Source organism: Zosterops lateralis (assembly GCF_965231275.1).
Source record: "Zosterops lateralis genome assembly, contig: SUPER_6_unloc_1, whole genome shotgun sequence".
In the NCBI taxonomy this organism is placed as follows: Eukaryota; Metazoa; Chordata; class Aves; order Passeriformes; family Zosteropidae; genus Zosterops; species Zosterops lateralis.
In genome coordinates, this window is record NW_028154616.1 from 3,462,463 (window position 1) to 3,485,862 (window position 23,400).

Sequence of the window (23,400 nt, forward strand, 5' to 3'; positions counted from 1 at the left end):
CCAACTGATTCAGTCGCTTATCTGCTAAGGTGCTTAAAAATCCTCTATTTATTTAAAACTAAACTTGCATTTCTACCTCATGTCTGGGTGGATTTATGTATTTTAGTTTCTCTGAAGGTTCTAATTGAATCCTCACATTTCTGGGCACTCCTGGACCACTTCTGGGCACTCCTGGACTCAGGAGATGTCCCTGAATTCTGTGCTTGCATCTGAATTTCCACCTCCCTTAAAATTTCAAGGACTTCTGAATGCACCACACAAACTGTTCCTTATTTCCTTCCCTCTGCACTCACTGCTGAGCTGTTAGTCACTGCTCACCTGCTCTTGGTGTTGATTTTCAATCTGAATAGCATGTGTTGAAATGCTTTCAGACATGTCTGATTTTGATGCTGGTGACATAATTAGTGCCTGCTATTAGATGAGCAGTGTATTACTTTAATAAACATAATCATCCCTGCTCATGACAGACTTTCATGGGGATGTAAAATGCAAAATGCACAGTTAATAATTTTGAGTGCATATCCCTTCTCAAGGCAAGCAAATGAAGATACGCCTGGCTGGAAGGTTTTGGGGATATTGAAACGAAGAAAATTAAAAATTAAGGGAAATTCCATTGTCAGAGAGAGATATAACATCCATTAACTTCAAACCTTTAACTTCATTCATTTAAACAGTTTCTTTTTGAGCCACCTTGAGTCCAAAACTGTCTTTTTTATGTTTGAAAGCATGGAGGTGAGAAGAAGGCTGCCCTAGATGAACCTGGATGTGATGAATCTCTCCTGGATGGAGCAGGCAGGCTGGGAGAGAGTGTACGGCTGGTGCCTGCCCCAGAGGATCTGCCATCACAAAGTTCTCCTTTTCCTACCTGTGGCAGTAGTGTGGGAGCTTGGTAAAATATCTTTATGCTCACTTAACTTTGTAGAGTTGGATTTTCAGCTGTCTTAGCTCAGGACACTTCATGCCGTGTAGGATTTTTTCCCAGGCATCTGTATATAAATACAGATTTCTAAATAATAGATTATCCAATGCAGATTTTCCACTAAAAGTGATTTCCAAAAAGTGGCTTTTCCATCTACTCAGGCTAAAGGGACAGGTCATGCCACAATTATATTCCCGAGGCTGAAAGCCTCATGTGTCAACAGGGAAGGCCCATCAACTCTTAATGCTCTTGCTTTGGCAAAAAGAGGGACTCAGAAATCATTGAGAGTGGTAGAAACAACCAGAGAAACCTGTTTTCTTGGAGCTGGGATGTGTATGGACTAGGGTTACTCTGGAGTGTCAGAACTATTGGTATCAGGCAAGAAATGGCACTGTTATCAGGAAACTGAAAGGTCAGCTCTGCTGGAAGTGCTAATTACTGGTAATATATGGAGTGGGCTTTTTGGTCTAATTGGGAAATGTTTTTAAAAGCCAGTTGAAACCAGGGGAGTGAATTGTGAGCTTCGTGTCCCTCCAGGTGACTTACTGGTGTGGATTCCTGAGGGAGAAGGGGGAAATGATTCTGAAGAAGTGTGATGGATGTCTTTTGGGCATCGGAGCCTTGTTAATGATCTCCTGCCTTTGTCCCAAGTCTATTGCAGCAATATAAAGTTGAAAAGTGCTGATGCAAGGATTACAACAGACTTGAGGAAATGATCTTTGCACAGTGCTTTGGGGGCTCCCATGGATGGCTGCTGCATTTCACCCTGTGATTTTCACATGCATAAATGGAGAGCAAACAGAACATGCCACCAGTGCAGTGCATCCACCATGGAGCCTTTCCATCCTTCCATCCATCCATCCATCCATCCATCCATCCATCCATCCATCCATCCATCCTTCCATACATAAGGAAAATAAACAACACATCATACATGCTCTCACAGGGTGTGCTGGCTTGCCCAGAGCAGCAGCAGCAACTTCTAATTTTTATCTGTAGATCTGTCATGTCATTAAGAGCAATTTTTCTCTTCTTGCTTTGTTTCAAGCTGGTGAATTCCTGGTGGAAGCTTTCCCTCTGCCCATGATGCCAAACTCACCATCATCTGCAAACTGCTGCTAGTGTTTAAATCTCATGGCCACAGTTTGATCCAGCACCTTGCACTTTTTTCTGCTGTAAAACATGTTGCTCTCCTTGTAAAAATGTCCTTTGTCTCTTTTCACAGAGCGATGAGGTTCTCACAGTCATCAAGGCCAAGGCACAGTGGCCAGCCTGGCAGCCTCTGAATGTGTAAGTAAGTAGGGAATTGTCTGTCTCAACAGCTTTGTGTTGGGTAAAGAAAAACCCTAAAAAATTTCTAAAAAGTGTTGATGGATGAGTTTGATGAGGATATTTTTTGTTTGTTTGTTTGTTTGTTTGTTTGTTTGTTTTTCCTTTGGTGGCATGTGTTTGTTTGGGTTTTTTTGGTTTTGGGGTTTTTTCCCCCCCACATCTTTTTCTCTTTTTCTTTCCTCTCTAGCATCTCTTCATTTTTCACACATGTTGGTTGGCCAGCTTTGGCAGAAGGATTATCCCATGGAGTTTGTGCCTCCCACACATAAACAGTGATGTTTATTCAGTGCTTTCTCAAATGTATTATACTGTCCTGCATTTCTTGGCATCCTGTCTCACACTGTGTGCAATGCACTATTACAGCAAATCCTCATCCACCAACAAAAAAAACCCTCAAAGGACTAATTTTTCAAAATGCCAGTCTGAAACATTCCATATTCCACAACCATGGTTTGCTCCTGCCAAATGAGGCAGGAATTTCTTCCCTCTGGGCTCTCTAGGCTCAGCAGAAAAGAGGAGAAAACTCCTCTTTCAGGAGGCTCTTGAATTTCCTGGTGGCCCTTCAGGGGTGGTGTCAGAGCAGGGATGGTGGTTCCTGCATAACTCATATACACTTGGCCCAAAGTTCACACCCATTATCCAAGCCCAAATGAGTGAGACCTACAGGAAGTCTAAAGATGGGGACACAGTAAAAGGGATCTGAGCTGACAGTAAATCAAGTCCTTGGACAAGCAGGGCAACTAATTTACTGCAAGACTATAGTCCTGTTTCCTATTTCCTGGAAGCAGTTAGTGAAGCACTTGTGTCTGACTTTGTCACCTGTATTTCAGAAAGCACGTGAAAATTTGAAGGTTAGTTAAATAAAACCAAAAAACCTGCAAAAGAGTTCAGTTTTCAGAAAACATCCCCTTACCCTAAAGGGGCTTAGAAATTCTTAAGCATCTTAGAACTTATGCAATTCACTTTATCCCTTTCCCCTCTGGAAAAAAAAAAAAAAAAAAAAAAAGAAAAAAAAAAAAAAAGAAAGAAAAAAAAAAGAGGTTAGGAGGTGAACTCAGCTTAAATAGTGAAAAGATTTCTGATAGCTGATCCCTCTTTAATCTAGAAAAACCACACCCAACAAACAAATGAAAAAAGAGAGCTAAAACCAAAGTATCAAAGCACCAAATCCCTCCTAACGTGGAAGCTGAGGAAATTCACAACAAGGAAATGGTTTGGGGAAAGACTTTACCACTGTGACCAGCCTTGAGCACAAGATGGATTTTCCATCCCTGGAATGTATTTTAACCCTGAGACAGGGTTGTAGGCTCTGCACAGGAACTGCAGGTTGGGCTCTTTTGGCCAGTGTAATGCAAGAGGTCACAGTAATGGCATTCCTCATTTATGGTCTTATCCTGAAAGTTCCCAGGATTTGGATTTTGGTAGTGTTTGCCATGTAGCAGCTATGGATAGCACATTTTTTCCCTGCTGCCTTCTTTACATTCACTCCAAATTAAGAGTGGAAAATAGAAATTTATTCTTTCTTTCTCTTTCTTTCTTTCTTTCTTTCTTTCTTTCTTTCTTTCTTTCTTTCTTTCTTTCTTTCTTTCTTTCTTTCTATTTTTTTTTTTTTTATGGAAACTTTTTCACTGTTCTGCTCTGATGAGTTCTCGATCTGAAATCTCAATCTGAAACAAGCCATTTATTTTTTCACTCCCACTTCAGTCCTAAAGCAACACCTGCATCTGATGTTTCTGTTTTCAAAGTGAACAATACCACCTGCAACTGGCTGCTGTGGCTGCTTGGGAGGCTTTGGCATAGAGCAGATCTGTATTTTGTTCACAGAAAGGTGGAGAGAATATCTCCTGCTCTAAAGTCTCAATACATCATCTTATATATTACACCACAGAAATTAATGCTAATTAAGGTGCGTTTCCCCCATCATAATTCCTAATTTTATACAGCCCCAAGAAACTTTACAAAAATCTGAGTGTGAACAACTTCAGGTGCTTTTCAAGGCATATTCTTTCACAGACATGCCTGTGAATGTTTTTGCAGCATCCTCCAGATGTTTTTCCAGTCAATCCTTACCTTTTCTCTTTGGCAGTTTTCACCTTTCAGTAACATCAAAAAGAATAAATATTGTATTTTTTTGCTTTCGAAGGCTCTGCAGGGGTTCCCCTAACCCTTCACTCTACAGGTAGTGTTTGATTTTTGGCTTTCGAAAGAGTATTTTTTAATCATATTTTGACATGGTGTCCTGCTTTTTGATTCCACATAAAAATATGACCATAAGAAGTAAAAAATTTCAATATCCTTTAACTGTGGTTAGTTTTACATTTTCTATAGTGGCTTGTCTTCCCTGGAATTTAGATTAGAGCTGCGCAAGTATTGGATAATGACTCCTCAGGATAAACATTTTTGCTATTATTACATGCAGCACAACCATCTTACTAAGCAAGAATCGACTAAAAGTCAAGAATATTTTATTTTTTTGCATAATCATTGGTTATGTATGTAATGGATAACAGGGTGTGATGGTAGTGCCAAAGTGGCATTACAATGTGCCACGATAAGCACAGCAGAAAAACTCTCCTGAATGTGCTTCACATCAATTATAAAATGCACGATAATATTTTTCTTATGGAGGTGAGTAGTGTCCAAAATTGGAAAATTCAGCCTGCTCTCACTTCAAAGTTTACCTCACGATTCCTTGTCATCTCCCAGTGTGATATAATGTAGAAACAACATCCTGCCAAACTTCGCTGTCTGTTTTCTGTGGATCCTCTCTGCAACCTGCCTGCTCTTTGTCACTGGTTTCCATTTTTATTTTTTTTTCTATCACTCGTCTGCATCATCCTTAAATCAGTTTCTGCAGAAAACTCTCCTGAGTTTTTCCATGTGGGAGAAATCAGCTTTGGGTGATTTTTTGTGAACCAGTTTTGTGATTGCCTAACTGAAAGCATGAGAAGGATGAGTGCCAGACCAAGTCATAAAACATTTTGCTGTTGCTTCTATTTGAGCCACCAAGCCACCTTAAAGTATGAAATTCTGACTTTCAGGGACTCTCAGGGAGCTGCATTCTTCCCTGAGCACACTGGTATCAGTCTCCAGCACGCTGTCAAATCAAAGCAGTTTTCCTTACCTTTCTTGTATAAACAAGAGCTCAGCTCATTGCTGCCTTCCCCACAGCCACGGTTTGGGCAGAGTCAAATCTTATTTTCATACTCAGCTTTTGCAAATCTTTGGCCTTTGGCAGAATGGAGGATAAAATACATCAAAACCTGATAGTACTACTGCTATCCAAATCAGCATATCTGGCACCTGTAAAATAAACAAGCCATGACAGAAAAACTTGGGATAAAAAAGGCAAGACTTTTAAAGTTAATATGCATCAAATTCACGAGGGAGTATCTTTTAAAATTTTTTATTGGAATTCCCTTTCCCAAAATACATACCCTTTTTTTTTTTCTTTTTATTTTGACTGTACTTGTTATTCCTTTATTCCATTTGTTTCAAACCTGGGCATCACTATTGAGACAGGAAAGGAGAGGTATTTGAATTGTAATTCTCGTGCCTAATCACTTTTTCAATATTCCCTGTAGCTCTATGCAACACCATGGAATCTGAAATTCCTTGTAGAGCCTACCACTGATAAATACAAATACGGATCCCCACAGAGGATGGAAATTAGTCCTCAGTGTATGAATTTAAAGTTTAGTAGGTCAACCTCTAGAAAATATATTTCAGTGCAAAAATTCAAGGTATTTTTTCTTGGTGAACAGCATGGTGAGAGTACCTGACATATAAAGAGGTTTGCTATTATGTAATGTACACAAGAATTTTCTTATTTCTCTCTCACTTTATTTCTTTTTCTTTGATGCAAAAACTCTTTTTCTTTCCAATCTTTTTGTTGACAGTCCATTCTCAGTTACAACCAGTGTACCTTGAAGTGAAAGGTGGTTTTTTTTTCTATCATTCTGAACCATCTGAAGTTTAGAAAACTGTCCTTTCCTTCCTTGTTGCCCCTCCTGTTTCCATTCCACCTCTCTGTGCTGTTTGTGGGAGAAGTCACAGGTCTCTGGTTCCCCAGTGCCTCAGGGCTGTGCCCACACCTGACTCTTTTCCTCACCCATTTAAGCAGCTTTTTTCCATTTATTTCAAGATTATCTGAGAACACTCCAGTAATTCTGTGAAACTTAGCAGGAAAGGAGGCCTGGCCCTTTATAATTCCCATGGATGGAAGTATTTAGCCCAAAGCTTTTGTACATTAGTACTGTTACCTCATCATCCCCTAAAATTATCCCATCCACCTCTTTCCACTTCAAGTTTTGCATGCCTGTGATCTCTCTTCTCTGACTGCAAAGATGCTGGGGCTGTCCCAGGAAATGGGACAGCATATCCCTGAGTATAGGTTTTCTAGTGTTATAAGTAATGAGACTTAAATTGTTCCAGAAATCAAAGAGTAATCTATAGAAAGTTGATGGAAAAAAAGGAAAAAAAAAGAAAGAACTGTTCTGATCCAAAATAAGTTTGAGTTGACAGTTCATACAAACTTAGAAAGGAAAATGCTGACATGCTCAGCTACATTTTCCTTCCTTTATTTTTGAAGAAAAGCTCTTTCCATCTTCCAGAATTCCTCTGCCACCTTTTGACAAAAAAAAAAAAAAAAAAAAAAAAAAAAAAATTGGCATATGTTTTGATCCTGCGGTGGATTTGCTCTGATCACTAAGTTTCCATTACAGCATTTGGCAATTGGAAGCCAAGCCACAGATATATTAGGTCGCCCTGTGTTGGTTTTTTTCTCATTTTACTTTTATTTTACATACATTTTCAACTTTTGCTGGTTTTTTTTTTTTTTTTTTTTTTTCTCACTCTGCTGTAATTTGCTGCTGGTCCTGTGTCTGTAAAACTTTTCTTCCTTTAAACAGCCTCCACATTTAGATCACTGAACGATGTGATGTTTAGAGGTGTTAGGCAGAGAATATCCTAGGTCAGAGTTGGAACTGTCTTCTGAAATGAAATAAAATAACCCCCTCTCCTCATCTTATTCTTCTTTGTTAAACAGATCAGTTTATTGTGCTGTAAATGCCTAATTCAATTCCTGAGGTGTTTACATACTAAAATAGTGACATTGTCATAAGCATAAAAATACAGCCAACAACCCCACGTTCTGTTCCTGGAGAGCAGAAAGGTCTTGCTCTATTTCCACCTTCTTTTTTCTTCTAAACTCCTTTATAGCACCTAAAACAGAATGCATGAATTAGGTTAATTTGAAAAGAAAACTCTTAGATTTGTCTCCTTTTTTGACTGTTATTTACTGAATTCAACTTAAAAACCACAAAGCTGCTGTTCAGTCAAAATGCACTTTTAAAGTAAATTATAATTTACTTACATCTGGTTGAAATTTATTTTCTATTACTTGCTTCATTTTTCTCCACTAAAAATAGGAGAAAATTACAACATTTGCATTAAATTCAAAAGAAATTTAGTTGTTCTATTGAATAAAATTTCAAGTAGACATTTCTTTTTGTGATGTCCCATAAAACAAATATGTCATTTGAGGAATCTTTTTAAGATTTTTAGAAAATCTGATAGAATTAATCTTACTTTTCAGGATTTTAGTAATTGATCTGTATATCTGTCTGTCTGCAGAATTTGAGGAATTCATCTATGTGAATTATCTGTTTCTCTCTAAGCTGCATATATTGATAAAATAGGGGCATATAAACCACAACTAAAGCTAGTGGTTTTCTTTTAATAAGACCTATATTAAAATGAAATGTTTGTAGGCTGAAATCAAAATTAGTGCCTTGTTGTTCTTACCTGCATTTGGAGTGATTTGTTTTGGAGAGATTAGTGTGGACACTGTTGGAGGAAAAAGAAACAAATGTACAGAGTGGATTTGTGGACTTCATCAGTGATTTTACTGGAGGGAAAAAAAGATTTTTTTTTTATCTCCCTGTTTAATTGCTGCATCAGATTTTGGTAAAACCAAGCTGCTTATTCCCTTGTCCCATGTTTTAATTTTGAGGCACTTCACTGCAGTTATTTATCACAAATACCAAGGTTCAAACAATTAAGTGGTAAATGCCAGTTACATTTTTTAAGGTATGTCAAATAGTGCTGATACATGCTGAAAAGTACCTTAAATGACCTTCCCACAGAGCTGCTTTCACTTTCTGCAGGGAATGCTGCACTTTTTGTAGGGCCAGAAGATGCTTGTTCAGAGCCTCTGTTTGTTTAGGAGATCCACACATTCCAAAGAGGGTCCATTTTGTGGTGTCAGTAGGACATGAACCCACCCAGAGGTGCTGTGGTGGGTTCAGTAAATGATCTCCTGGCTGATTTAATGTCTCAGTGTGGGCACACCAAACCCAAATATAAACTGTCCATTTTCCCCTGGAGCCAAGTGTTTGCTGTGTCTCCCTGGGAATCCAAATGCCAGGGCTGAGTGCTGGTCTCCACTGAATTTCAATCAGCATCAAGAGGGGAAGGTTCAAGTCAATGCACCTTTCAGCTTTGATAACAGAGAGCCTTTAGATGAAAAATAATGAAATTTCCAGAGCCCTGCAGGCTGCAGACCTGGCAATGCCTGTAAGTTAATTCTGGGAATTAGTCTCCCTGGAATGTCTTGTTAAGGATTGATAGAAGTGTTCTCACCAAATTCCTCAGGGCTTGCAAACTAGAACATGTTGAAAAACTCAAACCAGCTCCTGTCCGTCCACTTGAAATATTTGAAATTGTGCCTTTATTTATTTTAAAATATCACAAAGTCACAGAACTTTAGTTTTGCATTAGGTGATTCAGTTCTGAGGTTGGTTGCTGGGTTTCAGTTGATGTGACCCTTGTGGTGTCCCATTAAGAGTGATGAAATTGTTTCCTGGCTTGCTGTGCAATTAATAAAAAAAAAGGTGATATTGGTATCAGAATGCAATCTATCAAAATAGAAATGAGTAAATTATTCAGTTGCTCAATTAATCAGGTCCTCAGACTACCCAACTGAGATTAAAAATAACAACAAAAACATGCACATTTGTGTTTGGGTTTAAATGGCATTCAGAAAAGCAAAATGCAGATGAACTGTAATTACCCAGCTCTAATGGGCATTGTCTAAATTATATTTGTCGTTGTCTCCAAAGGGATAAGAAAAGCTCATATCATAGTCCTTTAATCATCTCTGCCCTGGATGTCATTAATATTTGGTTATACAAATTGATTATAAACACTGTTCCATCTAATGATTTGAAAAATAAATCACATATGGATAATTTGGTTTTGTGTGACTAAGAGTCAACAGAGGGTTATATAAAAACAAGGAAGGTTATTATTTATTGCTCCTTCTTGTATTCCTTATAGTGCTTTTTTTTCATGCTACTTGTTAGACATTTTATCCCAGGTGAATACTGTATTAATCTGGTTTCCACTTCCTTTGTACTTATAAAATAGTAAAGCTTGTACATTTTCTTGCCTTCCAAGTTTTTATATCCTTCCATAGCTGCATTTAACCCACTGAACACCTTATGATGTGCCAGTGGCTGAATTACCTTAAAGATTTTTTAATTAAAAAAAAAATACTGTTATCTCTTGTTATAGAAGTAACAGCATCACTCCCCAGAGTAAAGCAGACAGCATGAACAGCTCAAAAAGAATAACTGATTTGAAACTAAAATCTAAATACAGCACTAAGGTAGAACCCAGCTATTGCCTGAAGTGACCTTTAATGACCTTTTAGGGATTCTTGGGGGCAAAAACATCTTATATTCTTAATTGCATCTAATAGCTTGCAGCAGAGAAAGGTCTTTGTGAACATTACTTGGCACATGGTTGGGAAGTCAGTCAAAACCCCCCAAACCAGTCATTGCCATCAGAGCAGCATCATCCCTGTGCTTTATCCACTGTGAATTCACAGTTCCCATCAACAGCAGCTGCATCCAGGGCAGGAAAACTCCCAGCAAAGGAATACTGACATTTGCACAAGCCCATCTCATTGGTAACAAGCCATCAGGAACAAGAGAAAATAAAAGGAAATAAAACTGCTGGCAGCTAAGGCATGAAAGATTGAAAGGAGGAGCAGGCTGATGAATTGTCTGAGCTGCAAATTCCTTCTCAGTGGCTCACCACTGTGATGAGTGAAATGTGGTTATATTTGACACCTCACTGGATTTATGTTATCCTAAAAGAAAATACCTTTTTTTTTTCCTCCCTGAAGGGTTATGACGTGCTTTTTCTCTTGACAGATGAGTTGATTTAGATTTTGAGATGCTTGAAAGTATTTTTTAAATTCCCTAAGTGGCTCTCTCCAACTCCAGCTCTGCTGTTACAAGAATAAAAGTTGTAATGCTGTATTGTATGCGCCATATTTTCCCTTCAACAGCCACTCTGGGAATATTTTAAACAGATTTTGTGTAAGGCATGTCTTGTCTAAACTTAAACCCCTGCATGCTAAGTATGCAGATTGAAATTTTCATGCCAAGCTGGAGGAAAATACGTTTTCCTTGTGTTTAGAATGTTCTAATAGCTGTTTACTGATTCAGGTTTTGTGTTGCCACTCTTTGGAAAAATGATTTGACAATCAATGAGTTGAAAAACTCCTCCAAATCTGACCAAGTTTAATGAATGCACAGAAATCTCAGTGTTCCTGGGACTGCTTGGCAACATCTGGTAGCTCATTATCCCTTCAGAAACTGACCTTATCTGAGATAAGCCAAAAATGGATGAACACAAATTCTGCAGAGATCACAGTGAAATCCAAGGAAATGCAGTGAGAACTAAATCAGAATGCAGAGCTCAGGCTGATGTGGGAGACATTTTTGGATTGAAGCTTTGAGGAATGAGAAAACAGTTTCTAATAGTTAAAAGTGAGATATTTTGGTGAAACTTCAGGAAGAATGGCACTGAATTGGCATTTGAACCCCATATCACAGCTGGCAGGGTTCCTCTTGCAAGATAGAATCAGAACCTGAGTTTATACAATAATATACATAAACAGATATAAGTGTGAAAACCTCATTCTTTGTCACAATAATGATGTTTTCCTCACATCAATTACAAGTAAAAAAAAAATATATTGAAGCCCTAAAACTAAAAAAAAAGTTAAATTCAAGCTGATTTCCTTAGAAACTAACTTCTTTAAAGTAAAAGCATTCTCAGGAAATACAACAAAAGACATAAAGAAGACATTTATCAGAGGAAAAATACATTCTGTATTAAAGAAAAAAATAAGTACTTCAACTAAAGTAAAAATCTTGTTCAGATTTATGCACTCAAATTTATGGATGAGACCCTTTGTCATAGCTGTGTGGCACAAATGCTTCCTCATCAGATGTCATGCACTGACAATGAAAAAAGCTTTGTCTTTTAAAAACTCAGCTTTCATAGTGTTATAAATGCAATGGCAAATATCAGATTAATAAAAGACAATTTATTAATAACAGAATATCAAACACCAGAAAGATGAGAAAACCACAAAAATAGGAAAATGTCAGCGCCGTGCTGGGTGGATAGGGATCCGCACACCAGGGTGCAAGACGCCCAAATCCACGCCGGTGCAGCTTTCAGTCCACCCTTTTATAGGATTTTTCTGCCCTTAGGCAGTCCAGGTGTCCAGGGTGGGCTGAATAGTCCGAATTTCTTTTCGATGGCCTTCCCAGTCCTGTTGTTTCATTCCGGGAAGGTTCTTTTCTTATGTCAATTTCACAGGTCAGTCTTATGCTGATTTCATTTTGCTTGTCATGCCAGAGAGTTGATGAAATCTGCATCGTCGTCAAGAAGGAATTTCTCCTTGCATTGGCGAGGAAGTGATTCTTATCAAGGTTGCCCAGAGTCTTTGTCTAGTCTGATGATTCTTGTCCTGTCTTTGCAACTGAGATTGGCAGGCTGGGGGGGAAACGATTAGCCTCCTACTGGATTTTACGTTTTATTAACATTATTCTTATTACACATCGGATTATTATTTCATACACGAATTTTTACCCTAAATTTATCACAATAGTCAACTCCTCAAAAGGGAACAGGAGTGCAATCTCCAAAAAACCTAATATTTCTGCCTTTGGATTTTCAATAGATCTGATTAGACATAAGCTTTGGGAGCAACAAATAACAGTCTCAGAACTTTTTAGCCATCCTGTGGTACCCACTCATGCAAAAAAAGATGTGTCAAGAAAAAAAAGAAAATACAATGTTCTGGCAGCTCTGATCTTTCTAATGTAACCTATTATGAACATGGATGTATAACTGGAGCATTGAAAGTCAAACTAACTTCAGTTGTTTCATGATGTGCACCCCAGGAATTTAATATAATGATGGCCTGCAAAGATTTCTGTTGCTTTCCCGCAGACATGTTGTCCTATCAAGGAGCTGTTTTTATTCTTGCAAGGCAACAATTTGTTCTGATGGTGCCACTGCAGGCTGTGTCTTTACTTTTCATTTCTGTAAATCTCTGGAGCGTCTTTCTTCCACCAGGAATCCTCATCTCTCTTGTCATCTCCCACTGTCACATTGCGCTGTCGACCCAAAAATAGGCTAAGAGCCAACACCTGTCAATCCTGCTGGAAATTAAATTTCCTTCCCCAAAATGACACTATGGTACCAGGAAACATTTTCAAAGTTTGGAGGCTTTGTGTACAAAATGACAGAGGAATGAGGAGGCCAGACAGAGTCCCTTGTTTCTATGGCAACACAATGATGTGTCTGGCTCAGCTATTTTCTCCTTTCATGATTTTATAGACAACTGGGATTCATCCAGTGGAGTTTAATATTGTCAAAAATAGAATCCAAACCCCCAATCTAATCAGGAACAGTAATGCAGAAAGGACAATCCAATATAAAAAAAACAAAATACAGGGGAAAAGTCAGCTGTGACTTTTGATAACATGAAGAAAAAGACATAAATTTCTCCAGAACTGTGAAATAGTTCTGAGTAGTCCAGCTCTGCGTTTGGCTAATGGTTAAATTGTATTTTGTGTCAGAAAATTTCCTGTGCTACATCCTCCCTTCCTGCTGCATCTCATTCCTTCACACTGCTGGTGCCATGTCCTACAAACCCCAGACCCCCAGGTAATCCCCACCTGTGTGACTTTGGAAGGTTTAGTTGTGTCCCTGAGCTCCTGACAGGTTGATGCAGGGGAAGTTTTTGTTGAATGAACAGATTATCCCCCAGCAAACCTAATTAAAACTTTTGTTAAAAGACTTTGACTTCTAAATGGAAGCCTTCATGTAAGAAGTGGACCTACGTGGAAATTATTTTCTTTCATCTGAAAAAAATAAATTCTATTTAGTGTTTTAGGGTTTCTTTAGAGATAAATTCTATTTTTTTTTTGTTGCCACAAAGTGGACATATTTGTCACACCAAACCCAAAAATCTCAGAAGACATATCTCAGCGATAACACATTTTTCAAAAATCCCTCTAGAATACCAGGCATTTTTATTTGACACAGGCTGAGATTGGGCTCAAAGTGAATTGTGTAGATTTAATAGTGATTGTAAGATAAAATCTTTAATCATATGAATTTCCTTGTTATTGCTACTTCAGGAACTTAACAGCAGTGAGGGAACCCAACAAAACAGGCTGCCCTCACAACCTGGTTGCTCTACTTTAATGTCTCTACAGAGCTCCACTTAAATGAGAAAATAACTCAATCTCTTATGGTTTTTTTTCCCAGACATCAGGACAAAACACTGCTGACTTGTATTTTAACAGCTTGAGGTGACAGATTTTCTGCCTCTCTTAGCACCCATTCCCATGCTATTGTGAAACACCCTGTTACCTGAATCCATGTCAACTGAGTGCCATTTAGCGTTAGATACATTTAATAAGTGTTGACTGAAAAAGAAAAATCCAAAAACTACGTTGCCCTCACAAAAAAGAATTGTCTTAAGTGTAATGGCTATTATTGAGACCTAGGGAAACTTCATTGTCTGGCAGATGGTCTTGCCACCCACGTTAAGAAATTCAGAATCCAATCTCAAGGAAAAGAAGAGTTCTAGGTAAGAACATATGTGTTTGTTGGAAAAGAAAAAAAAATTGTATCCATCATTTTTTTTTGTCAGAGCAAGCACATATGGCAGCTCCATTTTCTGTCACCCTTTACTTTCTGCTCAAAATTCAAATGTCACTTGGCAAGAAAAAAAGTTGAGTATTAAAATACAGAAAAGAATTAACTAAGAACAATCCTCACAATAACTTCATACTCATTGTTCATGGAAATTAATGGCCATCCAGTTAAATCAAACTTCTTCATGCCTTTCTGCGAACATCTCATCCCTTTTTTTTTTTTTTTCCCCTCTCTCTCTACATGTTCCTCCCATTGGTAGTTACAGTTTTATGATTATTTCCCAACCATATGCTGTCTTTCCTTGAGCCAAAATAATTTCCCTTTACAATGTGGTGAGTGATCACTTCAGCATCATTTCCGTGCAATTACATGTGTGCTCACCAATCCTGCCTCCTTATTCTTGTGTAAGTGCTCACTGAGCAACTGGGATGATTTGCCAGTTCAACTTTATTTGCAACATTTCAACCTGCTAATTGTTGTCCTTTTTGCATTTAGTTATTAATGAAGTGATAATTAAACATTTGCTCTAATTTCCATCTCCAGACACCAAAAGGCATGTGCAGGCTGGATGGAGAGGGATGCTGGATGAACTGGAATGGGTATTGTCTTAATTAAGGTGCTGGGCATCTTCAGAGGTTACACTGGAACTGGGGAAATGCAAAATGCAATTCCCATCTCAGGATATTTGCAAATTAAGTGGTTTTGAGAGACAGGACAGTATTACTTTTTAAAATTTTTTAAAGAGTTTTGAAGGAGCATCCCCATTTTTTAGGTATTCCAATCAGTAGCCTCATGGTATCTTTTAAATATTTTTAAAAGGAGATATTTGCTGTAACCCAGCACTCAGAATAAGTTAAATTGGTAGCAAATCAGAGCTGATTGATGAGCAGATCATAAATAGATCTATGCTGTTTATCTGATACCATTAGTGGGAAGGAGAGGGTCAGACCTCAGGCTGGGATGGTTCCCATGCTGGGCTGGATGGAGAGCTGCTCTGCCTCTGCTCCTCCTCAGGCCAAGCAGGGTCTGCAGACCAGCTAAGTGAAAAAGGAGACAGAAAACTCAAAGCAACAATGCTCCCACAACACCCCCTGGGATTCCCTTTGTAAATACAGCTGTAATTACTCCAGGCAGACAATCTGCAGCCCCAAAGCTCTTGCAAAATGAAGAGAAATTTCCTGAATCTATCCAGTGGCTCCTGAAGCATGGTTTGATTTGTAAATGCAGGGAAAATAATCCAAGAAGGGGCACAAAGCTCTTCTAAGCAGGAGTAAATATTGCCAGCACCATAACCAGACCTTGTTTGTGTCAAACTGCAAGGGACACACAAAAAAATCTGCAGTTTCAGAAGCTGCAGTCCTAACTCAAGATACCTGAGGGGTTTTTGAAGTGTAGGAAACCTGCTCACATTTTTTAATCACATCTTTAAGGTATGCCCATTGATGAATGAAGGCATTAAATCAAATAGCTGATGTGTTGGTGAATAAATATATCATTATTATCTCCAGCAGCAATCCAGGGATGCTTAGAGGACAATATGAAAATGCCTGAAACACATGCACAAAGTCCCTTCCTTTTGTTATGCTCTCTAAAAACACTCAGATTAATGATATTTTAGGGCAGCATTTGTTCTGATCAGTGGTTTAAGTGCCAGTGGTAATGACATAATCCCCTAATTCAATATGCAATACCGTACCCACCCCTTTTAACTGGTTGTAGCAACATTCTCATTTTAAAAGTTGAACACACAGAGGTTGTTATGTGGGGGGTTTCCTAGTCCAAATGTTAAATGTGTCAGAGATATATAATATATATTTCTGTATTTCTTAATTCTTTCCTTGTAAAATAAAATAGCCAAACTCCTACTGTTCCCTCCTCTCTTTTGGAGCTTAGAGAAACCAACAGTTTGACATTAATGTGCTTTTCAGCTTTTCATATGGATGTCAATCAAATCTCATTGATTTGGTGCTCGTGTTAGTGTGGCTTTCCTTCCCCTGGCCTTTTTGGGACACACACATGTTTAAATTACTCATTAGCTAAAGTGCTTACCTGCCCTGCATTTATTCAGAACTAAAGAGTCTCCCCCTCCTTCTGTGCAACCTGAAATTCTGGATTTATGGCCAGATGTTGATCCTTGTGCATAAAACTTTGCTGTCTATGCAGTGATAGTAATTTCCATCAATTCATAAATGGTTTTCTCAGTAATACATCACCTAAATATGCCATCAAATTTGTTCTGTTCATTGCAGGCTTCTAAGAGTATTTTCCATTAAATTTCACATCTTAATTCTCTTCCTCTCTTTTCCTTGATGTTGCTTCACTTTTCAGGATGTTCTGACTTTAAAGTGTATTCAGTAAAGGAGATGCTGTGTAAGTGCTGCTGGTAGGAAGTTCAAGGATGTGTAGTGTGTTTCCATGTTCACACTGTTATTTGTACCAACAGCAAAAGGTTCCAAATATGAGTAAATAGGAATGCTCATCCTGGAAATCATAGATGTGATGCAGTGCAAGTCTATAAAAAATAAGGATACTGCTTTTGTTCACTAGAGGTAGAAGGAAAATTTTCAGTATTTCTGAAAATATTCAGTTTTCGTGGTCATGTAATCAACTAAGCTCTTAATTAAAAAAAAAAAAAAAAAAAAAAAAATTGTTTTCCCATCACCAGGACCACTGAGATGAAAGCAATGGCAATGTGGCCCACAGTGTTTTCAACTCTCTGCCTCTGACAGGCATCAGACTTAGAAGAGTTTCTGTGCTTCCTGGGGTTTTTTTTCCTATTTGAAAAGGCTACTGCATCATCCTGGGCACAGGTGAGATCAGGTCCTGGTACACTCAAATAAACCCAGGATCCAGACTCTAAGAGTGGGGTTAGGGTGGTTATACCTTAACATAACTCTGTGAAAAAATATGGAGAGGTGTAAGCTATTTCTGACAATCATACTCTCCATGTCCGTGGTATAGATCAGAATTTTTTCCCCCTGAATAAATCTACAGTACTGCCCGAATTAGAATTTAATTTCAAATATAAATGGTCTTATTACCTGCCCTCCCCTCAAAAAAAAAAAAAAAAAAAAAAAAAAAAAGTATATGCTCAGGCTGCCTTTTTGCTTCTTCTTTTTATTTGCTAATCACTTATTTTACTTTGCTGATCAAATATTAAACCACAAGTAACCATAAAGTTTTATTCTGCCAAGTTTTTTGGGGTTTTTTGCTATTTTTATTCAGCGACTCTACACCACCTCCTTACCTTTCTCATGGACCTCAGCAGAACACAACAATATTGATTCAGCACTCAAAAATGTGTCTTGCAGTAAGCTGAGTTTTCTGCTGGTTTGTCAAAGACCTCCTTAACTCCCACCCTCCGCAGTGATAGCAGCTAGGTTGTCACTGAGGGAGAAAACCTGTGAAGCAAAATCATGTTTGTGCTATTTCAGCCTTTAAAGGGAAGAAAAAAAAATATAACAAACAACAAACCAACAACTAAAACACACACCACCCAAAAAAACCAAACCAATAAAAACCCACAGCCCAAAACACCTCAAAACACAAACACACAAAAATGAGGAAGGAAAAAAAGAAATCATTTTCCTACACTGCTGAGAATATGGCATCCCTATAGATGGAGATCCTAATCCTGCTAAGAAAAATAAAATTGGATAGAAATAAAGAAAATGGGAAACCTTTAGGATGCTGCCTGGTACTTGCCTTACTCTGTGCTGTGTGGCAGGAATTGCCAGCAGGCTGCTCAGACTCACGGGGGAAAAGGACTCTCTGCTTCAGCCAAGGAAATCAGGATCCCCCTGCCCCATGGGGCTCTTACCTAATGGTCAAGATTTGCTCTGTAACTCTCATTTGTCACTGGTTTTAGGTATTTGTTTGTGCAGGAGGAGGAAAAGGGACAGATTTGTCTCTTCACAAGTTATGTACACCTCAGGCTTTCCTGTGGGCTTTACCAGACATGCTCAACCTGTTGCAGAAGAACACTTTCTGAAATTTTGAAAGAGAAAAAAAGATGATCCAAATTCCTATTTTATCCAAAGTGTTGACAGTACAAAAAATGAAAAAAAAAAAAAAAAAATTGGCTTAGGGTGTACTGAACACATTTTGTGCTGGTTTCCTTCACGGCGATCCACTGTGCAGTCTTAGGGCATTTGAGCCAGATGTGTTCCTGAGGGATGCAGGAAGGATTTAGGTTCCTGCCAGCTTCATAAGTCTGTCATTCCTGTGCATCCTGGAAACAGCTGGAATTTGTCAGATTTTAAAAAAGCTAACAGAAGCCCCCAGAGTTTGTTTTTTCTTGTATTAGCCTGGTCTGTGCCTATCCCCACACCTGGGTAGAAGTTATGGATGGTGCCTTGGATCAGTCCATTTCCCACCTATTACAACAACTCAGGAAGGACTCTGGATTTGGGATGTTGGGCAACATTAAACAACTGTTGTTCAAGTTTCTATCCATACTCCTTACAAGGATTTGTCAAATTTGGGATTTGCATTTGGAAAAAGTCTGCACAGGAGTGGGGGAAAGAGAAGAACAAGCCTCCATTTGCCCTCCATGAATTTTCACATTTGTGTCTTAACTTGTTACAGGATGAAATACAGTAAAATGGCTATAACATTATCTATGTGCCCTAACAAAAGAGCAGAACACAGGTGATTTTTGTCAGTGCTCTGAATTGGAAAACTATGGCAGGCTCAAGTTTATTGATATTTAACACATCCAAAGTCTTGGAGGCAGAGTGAATCTCACACTGAAGTGTTCCTTAACAGGGTTTCAACACTGATATGATTTTAATTTAAGTTCAGATATAATTTAAATACACGCATATTTTTATTTGTATTAATATCATGATGAATATTATGCTCTGCCATGTCCATGTTCGACATATTCTCCATCTAAAGATCAGCTACACAAACACACATCTCTCTGTTTCTTTCACAGTGCATTGCTTACCCTGTTTGAAATATAGAATTCCTATAGGGAATTTGTAGACACCCTTATAATGCAGTAAATCTTTTAGCTGCTTGAAGTCAGTTAATAGGCTTTTTAAGACTAATCACGGCTCTGTGCTTAACAAATATATCAGGATACTGCACTCACTGAGGGAAGTGATACCTCCATTCATTATTTTATGACTTTGCATTAGACAAGCTGAAATCAGACTTCTACGTCTAATGAAGAAAAAAAAAGTCATTTGCATTTCTTTCTGGGAAAGGCAGGATTAATGACATCAAATACTTAGCAACTCTTCTACTCAGAGTCTTTAATTCAATGTGAGATAATTTACACAGTAAGAAACAACTTCTAAAGGCCCTGGAACAGAAGTGGCAAGAACATTTTACACATTAGCAAATTCTCAACTTGTCTCTTAAAGGGGAACTAAACACGTTAGCTATTAAATATCTTCCTTTTGAAACTTGGTGATAACTACTAAAAAAAATCATTGTCTTTGAGCTGTTCTGGCTTTCTTAATGTACTGAGAGTGCTTTGAGCCAGAAAAAAAACCCTACACAAATAAATATCAATTTTTTATAAGCATTTATAGGAATAATAAACTCCTCCTGACTACAGTAGAACAGTGTCTGTGCGCTATTATGAATGCATGGGCATTGTTATTGGTTACCTAACTAAAATAAGAAGGACAAATCAGACTGTAAAAACGTCCTGCATTTAAAATAAATGTGGTCTTTAGATGCTCTGAATTCTGCCATAAAATTGAAACGAAAAAAACAACCAACAAAACCTTGGCCTGACTCTGTTAACCCAAGTTCTGTAGCTGAAGAACACTTCTGTTGACATCAGGCTGGAATTTAGTTCAAAATCACCAAAATAACATTTTAAAATAATTCTGCATTTGCTGCTGCTTACGAGAAAAATGCCATGAAGGAATTTCCAGCTCCTAGTCTGCCAACAGGAGCCTCCAGCCAGGGCTGGTTTTGCTGCCCTTTGCACAGGAATTGTGGCAGCAGCTGCCAGCGTGGCAGAGCCCGGGGTGATTCAGCAGATTCCTTCCCCAGGGAATGCCCAGCCAAGGCAGGATGGACAGGGGTGTTCACACAGCTGCTGGCAGCGATTTCCCCAAGCCTTGGCTGAGCCCTGCAGGGCTGGCAGGGGGCACTCCTCCCTCACTTACATCAGCATTAAAACTCCATCTATGGGTTCTGTGCAGCAGCACTTCCAAGAACTTCTGGTGCTATTAGCTTTGGGGGCGGAGGGTAAAAAGGTAACTCAGCAAATAAAGGTGTTTCTCTGCTATTTTAGCCCTAAATCTTTTTAAGTATTTTTACAGATTTATTATTATTATTATTATCCCACTAATACATAAGCACAATTTTTGCAAGTGTTTTGACAGATGACTTATTATTATTATTATTCAACTAATGCGTATCAGTGCATTTCCACTCATTTACAGCAACTCAGGAAGGACTCTGGATTTGGGATGTTGGGCAACATTAAACAACTGTTGTTCAAGTTTCTATCCATACTCCTTACAAGGATTTGTCAAATTTGGGATTTGCATTTGGAAAAAGTCTGCACAGGAGTGGGGGAAAGAGAAGAACAAGCCTCCATTTGCCCTCCATGAATTTTCACATTTGTGTCTTAACTTGTTACAGGATGAAATACAGTAAAATGGCTATAACATTATCTATGTGCCCTAACAAAAGAGCAGAACACAGGTGATTTTTGTCAAAGTGCTCTGAATTGGAAAACTATGGCAGGCTCAAGTTTATTGATATTTAACACATCCAAAGTCTTGGAGGCAGAGTGAATCTCACACTGAAGTGTTCCTTAACAGGGTTTCAACACTGATATGCTTATAATTTAAATATATTTATAATTTAAATACACACATATTTTATGTATATTAATATAATAAAATTCTCAAGCAAAATTTTTGCAAGTCTTACGACAGATTTTTTTTATTATCCCACTAATTTGGATAATAATAATAATTGTTTTTAATTATTATCCCACCAATGCATAAGCACAAAGCTGCAGCTCTACATTTCTATATCTCTTGCGTCTATCAAAGCACAGAACTCCCTGGGTGATGCTGAAGCTTTGGGTACCAAATTCTCTCCAGCAGCAGACCTGGCTCAGTGATTAACCCTCTTCCCCCGGATTTGCAGGAGAGCTGCTCCCTCTGCCGAGTTTTCCGTGGATCGCCACCGGCACCTGATGTCCTTCCTGACCATGCTGGGCCCCAGCCCCGACTGGAACGTGGGGCTCTCTGCCGAGGACCTCTGCACCAAGGAATGCGGCTGGGTGCAGAAAGTCGTGCAGGATTTAATCCCCTGGGATGCCGGCACCGACAGCGGCGTCACCTATGAGGTGCAGGCACTCTCTGGAATTTCTTCAAATATTCAAAATAAAATAATCAGTTTTGTTTGAATAAAATGGTCAAATATTAAAAAAAGAAAAAGAAAAATCGCCTAAGAGCAGTTGAAGTAGGAAGCGGTTTGATCCATGGTGATGCTGTCCATGCCTTTATACTTTTTACTCTGCTAAATTTTTTTTTTTTCAAATTAAAAAAAAAATAAAATCGTTTAAGCAGATGATAACTACACTTGACTGTGGGTTGTTTTGCCCGAGTTCCTTCAGCATTAGCAGTGGCAGGATAATATGACATTCATCTGGGGGATTATGACCAGGGTGGGTAAGTCTGGAAGGAAGCACAGCTTCCAATCTCCCTGTTTGAGCAGGGTCATCCTAGAGAGGATTAAAGGATTCTGTACATTTCTTAAATATCCCCAGTAAGGAAGGCTCTGCATCCACTCTGGGCAATCTTTTCCAGGGCTTGGTGGCAGCTCAATAAAGAATTTCTCATTTCTGGTCAGTCACCAATTTATCTACTGAATAAACAGAGGGCTTTGGTCACAGCCAAGCCTTTGAGTGGCAATCCCCTTTTGACCGACCAAAGCAGTGCTACCATCAGCAGCTGCATCAACTCCAGTTTGGGGCTGTTTCTATCCAATGCCAACTGTTCTGTCTGGCACAGGAAACTTCATCTATTTCTTACAACAAAGGAAAGAACAAAAGGAACAACAACAAAACCAAAACAAACAAAAAAATAACCTCACCAAAACAAAACAAGAAATCCCCATACCAGGAAGTATGAATGTACCAAGTTCACCTCACTTTGGAATTTTGCATTTCAGAAAACTTTTAATTTCTGCAGATTAATTGTATTATCAACTATTGTATTTCTTTTATAACATTTTTTTTTTCTATTTGATTGCAGTCTCCTAACAAACCTACAATGCCTCAGGAGAAGATCAGACCTCTGACAAGCTTAGATCATCCTCAAAGCCCATTTTATGATCCAGAAGGAGGCTCTATCAAGCTGGTGGCCAGAGTTGTCATTGAGAGAATCGCACGAAAGGTAGAATATATATAAGTAAAACTCTCAAGCAAGCAAAAAGCCATGTCATAAGCCAAAATACCTAATGAATTCTTTCTCCCCCTTCCCTCCAAACCTACTCTCCTTAATCTACTCTCAGCAAAGATAATGGTAGAAAAAAAAATTTAAACTGTCTTGAGGTCTTAGTTCTCCTAATTCTGGCAATTACTGCATCTACTTATTTGGGGATTTTCTTTATGCATGCCTAGGAATTTGAAGAGAAGGAGGTGCTACAGACACAGTAGTGCCTCACAATGTACTGGTTTAACCCTTCATGGATGAGTTTCCTCTCTTCTGTGTTCACAATTTTTTTTTTTTTTTTTGCAGGGGGAGCAGTGCAATATCGTTCCTGATAACATAGATGATATTGTGGCAGACCTGGCACCAGAGGAAAAAGAAGAAGGTATGTTTGAAATGAGTTTGTGCATTACTAAGAATTTATAATTTTTTTGTTCCATTCCCTGCTGTCATTTGCAGAAAAGGTACAAAACTGACTTAAGAGCAAAAATTCCACTCAGTGTCAAACGGTGATTTAGGTTTTCATCTCTTCTGGTCTCTTCTATTAGCCTTCCCTTGTACAGGAAAGAAATACCTAGGAGATGATAATAACAATACAGGCAATAAAAGAGAAAAGACTTTGGGGGTTCAAATATATATATATATATATTTAATAAAGTTGGCAATTTGCAATTCTTTTTTTCTTCTGGGCTAAAA

General features: G+C 38.4%; 1 protein-coding gene across 1 annotated transcript in view; it reads left to right on the forward strand.

Moving 5' to 3' along the window:
* Positions 1–23,400, forward strand: part of SPON1 (spondin 1) — a gene marked incomplete at its 5' end in the record, with an annotated part of 179,785 nt that overhangs the window by 146,878 nt on the left and 9,507 nt on the right. The window contains 4 exons of the mRNA XM_083885360.1: positions 2,145–2,209; positions 21,416–21,617; positions 22,528–22,668; positions 23,014–23,089. Coding sequence (XP_083741486.1) covers positions 2,145–2,209; positions 21,416–21,617; positions 22,528–22,668; positions 23,014–23,089 — 484 coding nt within the window. The remainder of the gene's footprint in view (positions 1–2,144; positions 2,210–21,415; positions 21,618–22,527; positions 22,669–23,013; positions 23,090–23,400) is intronic.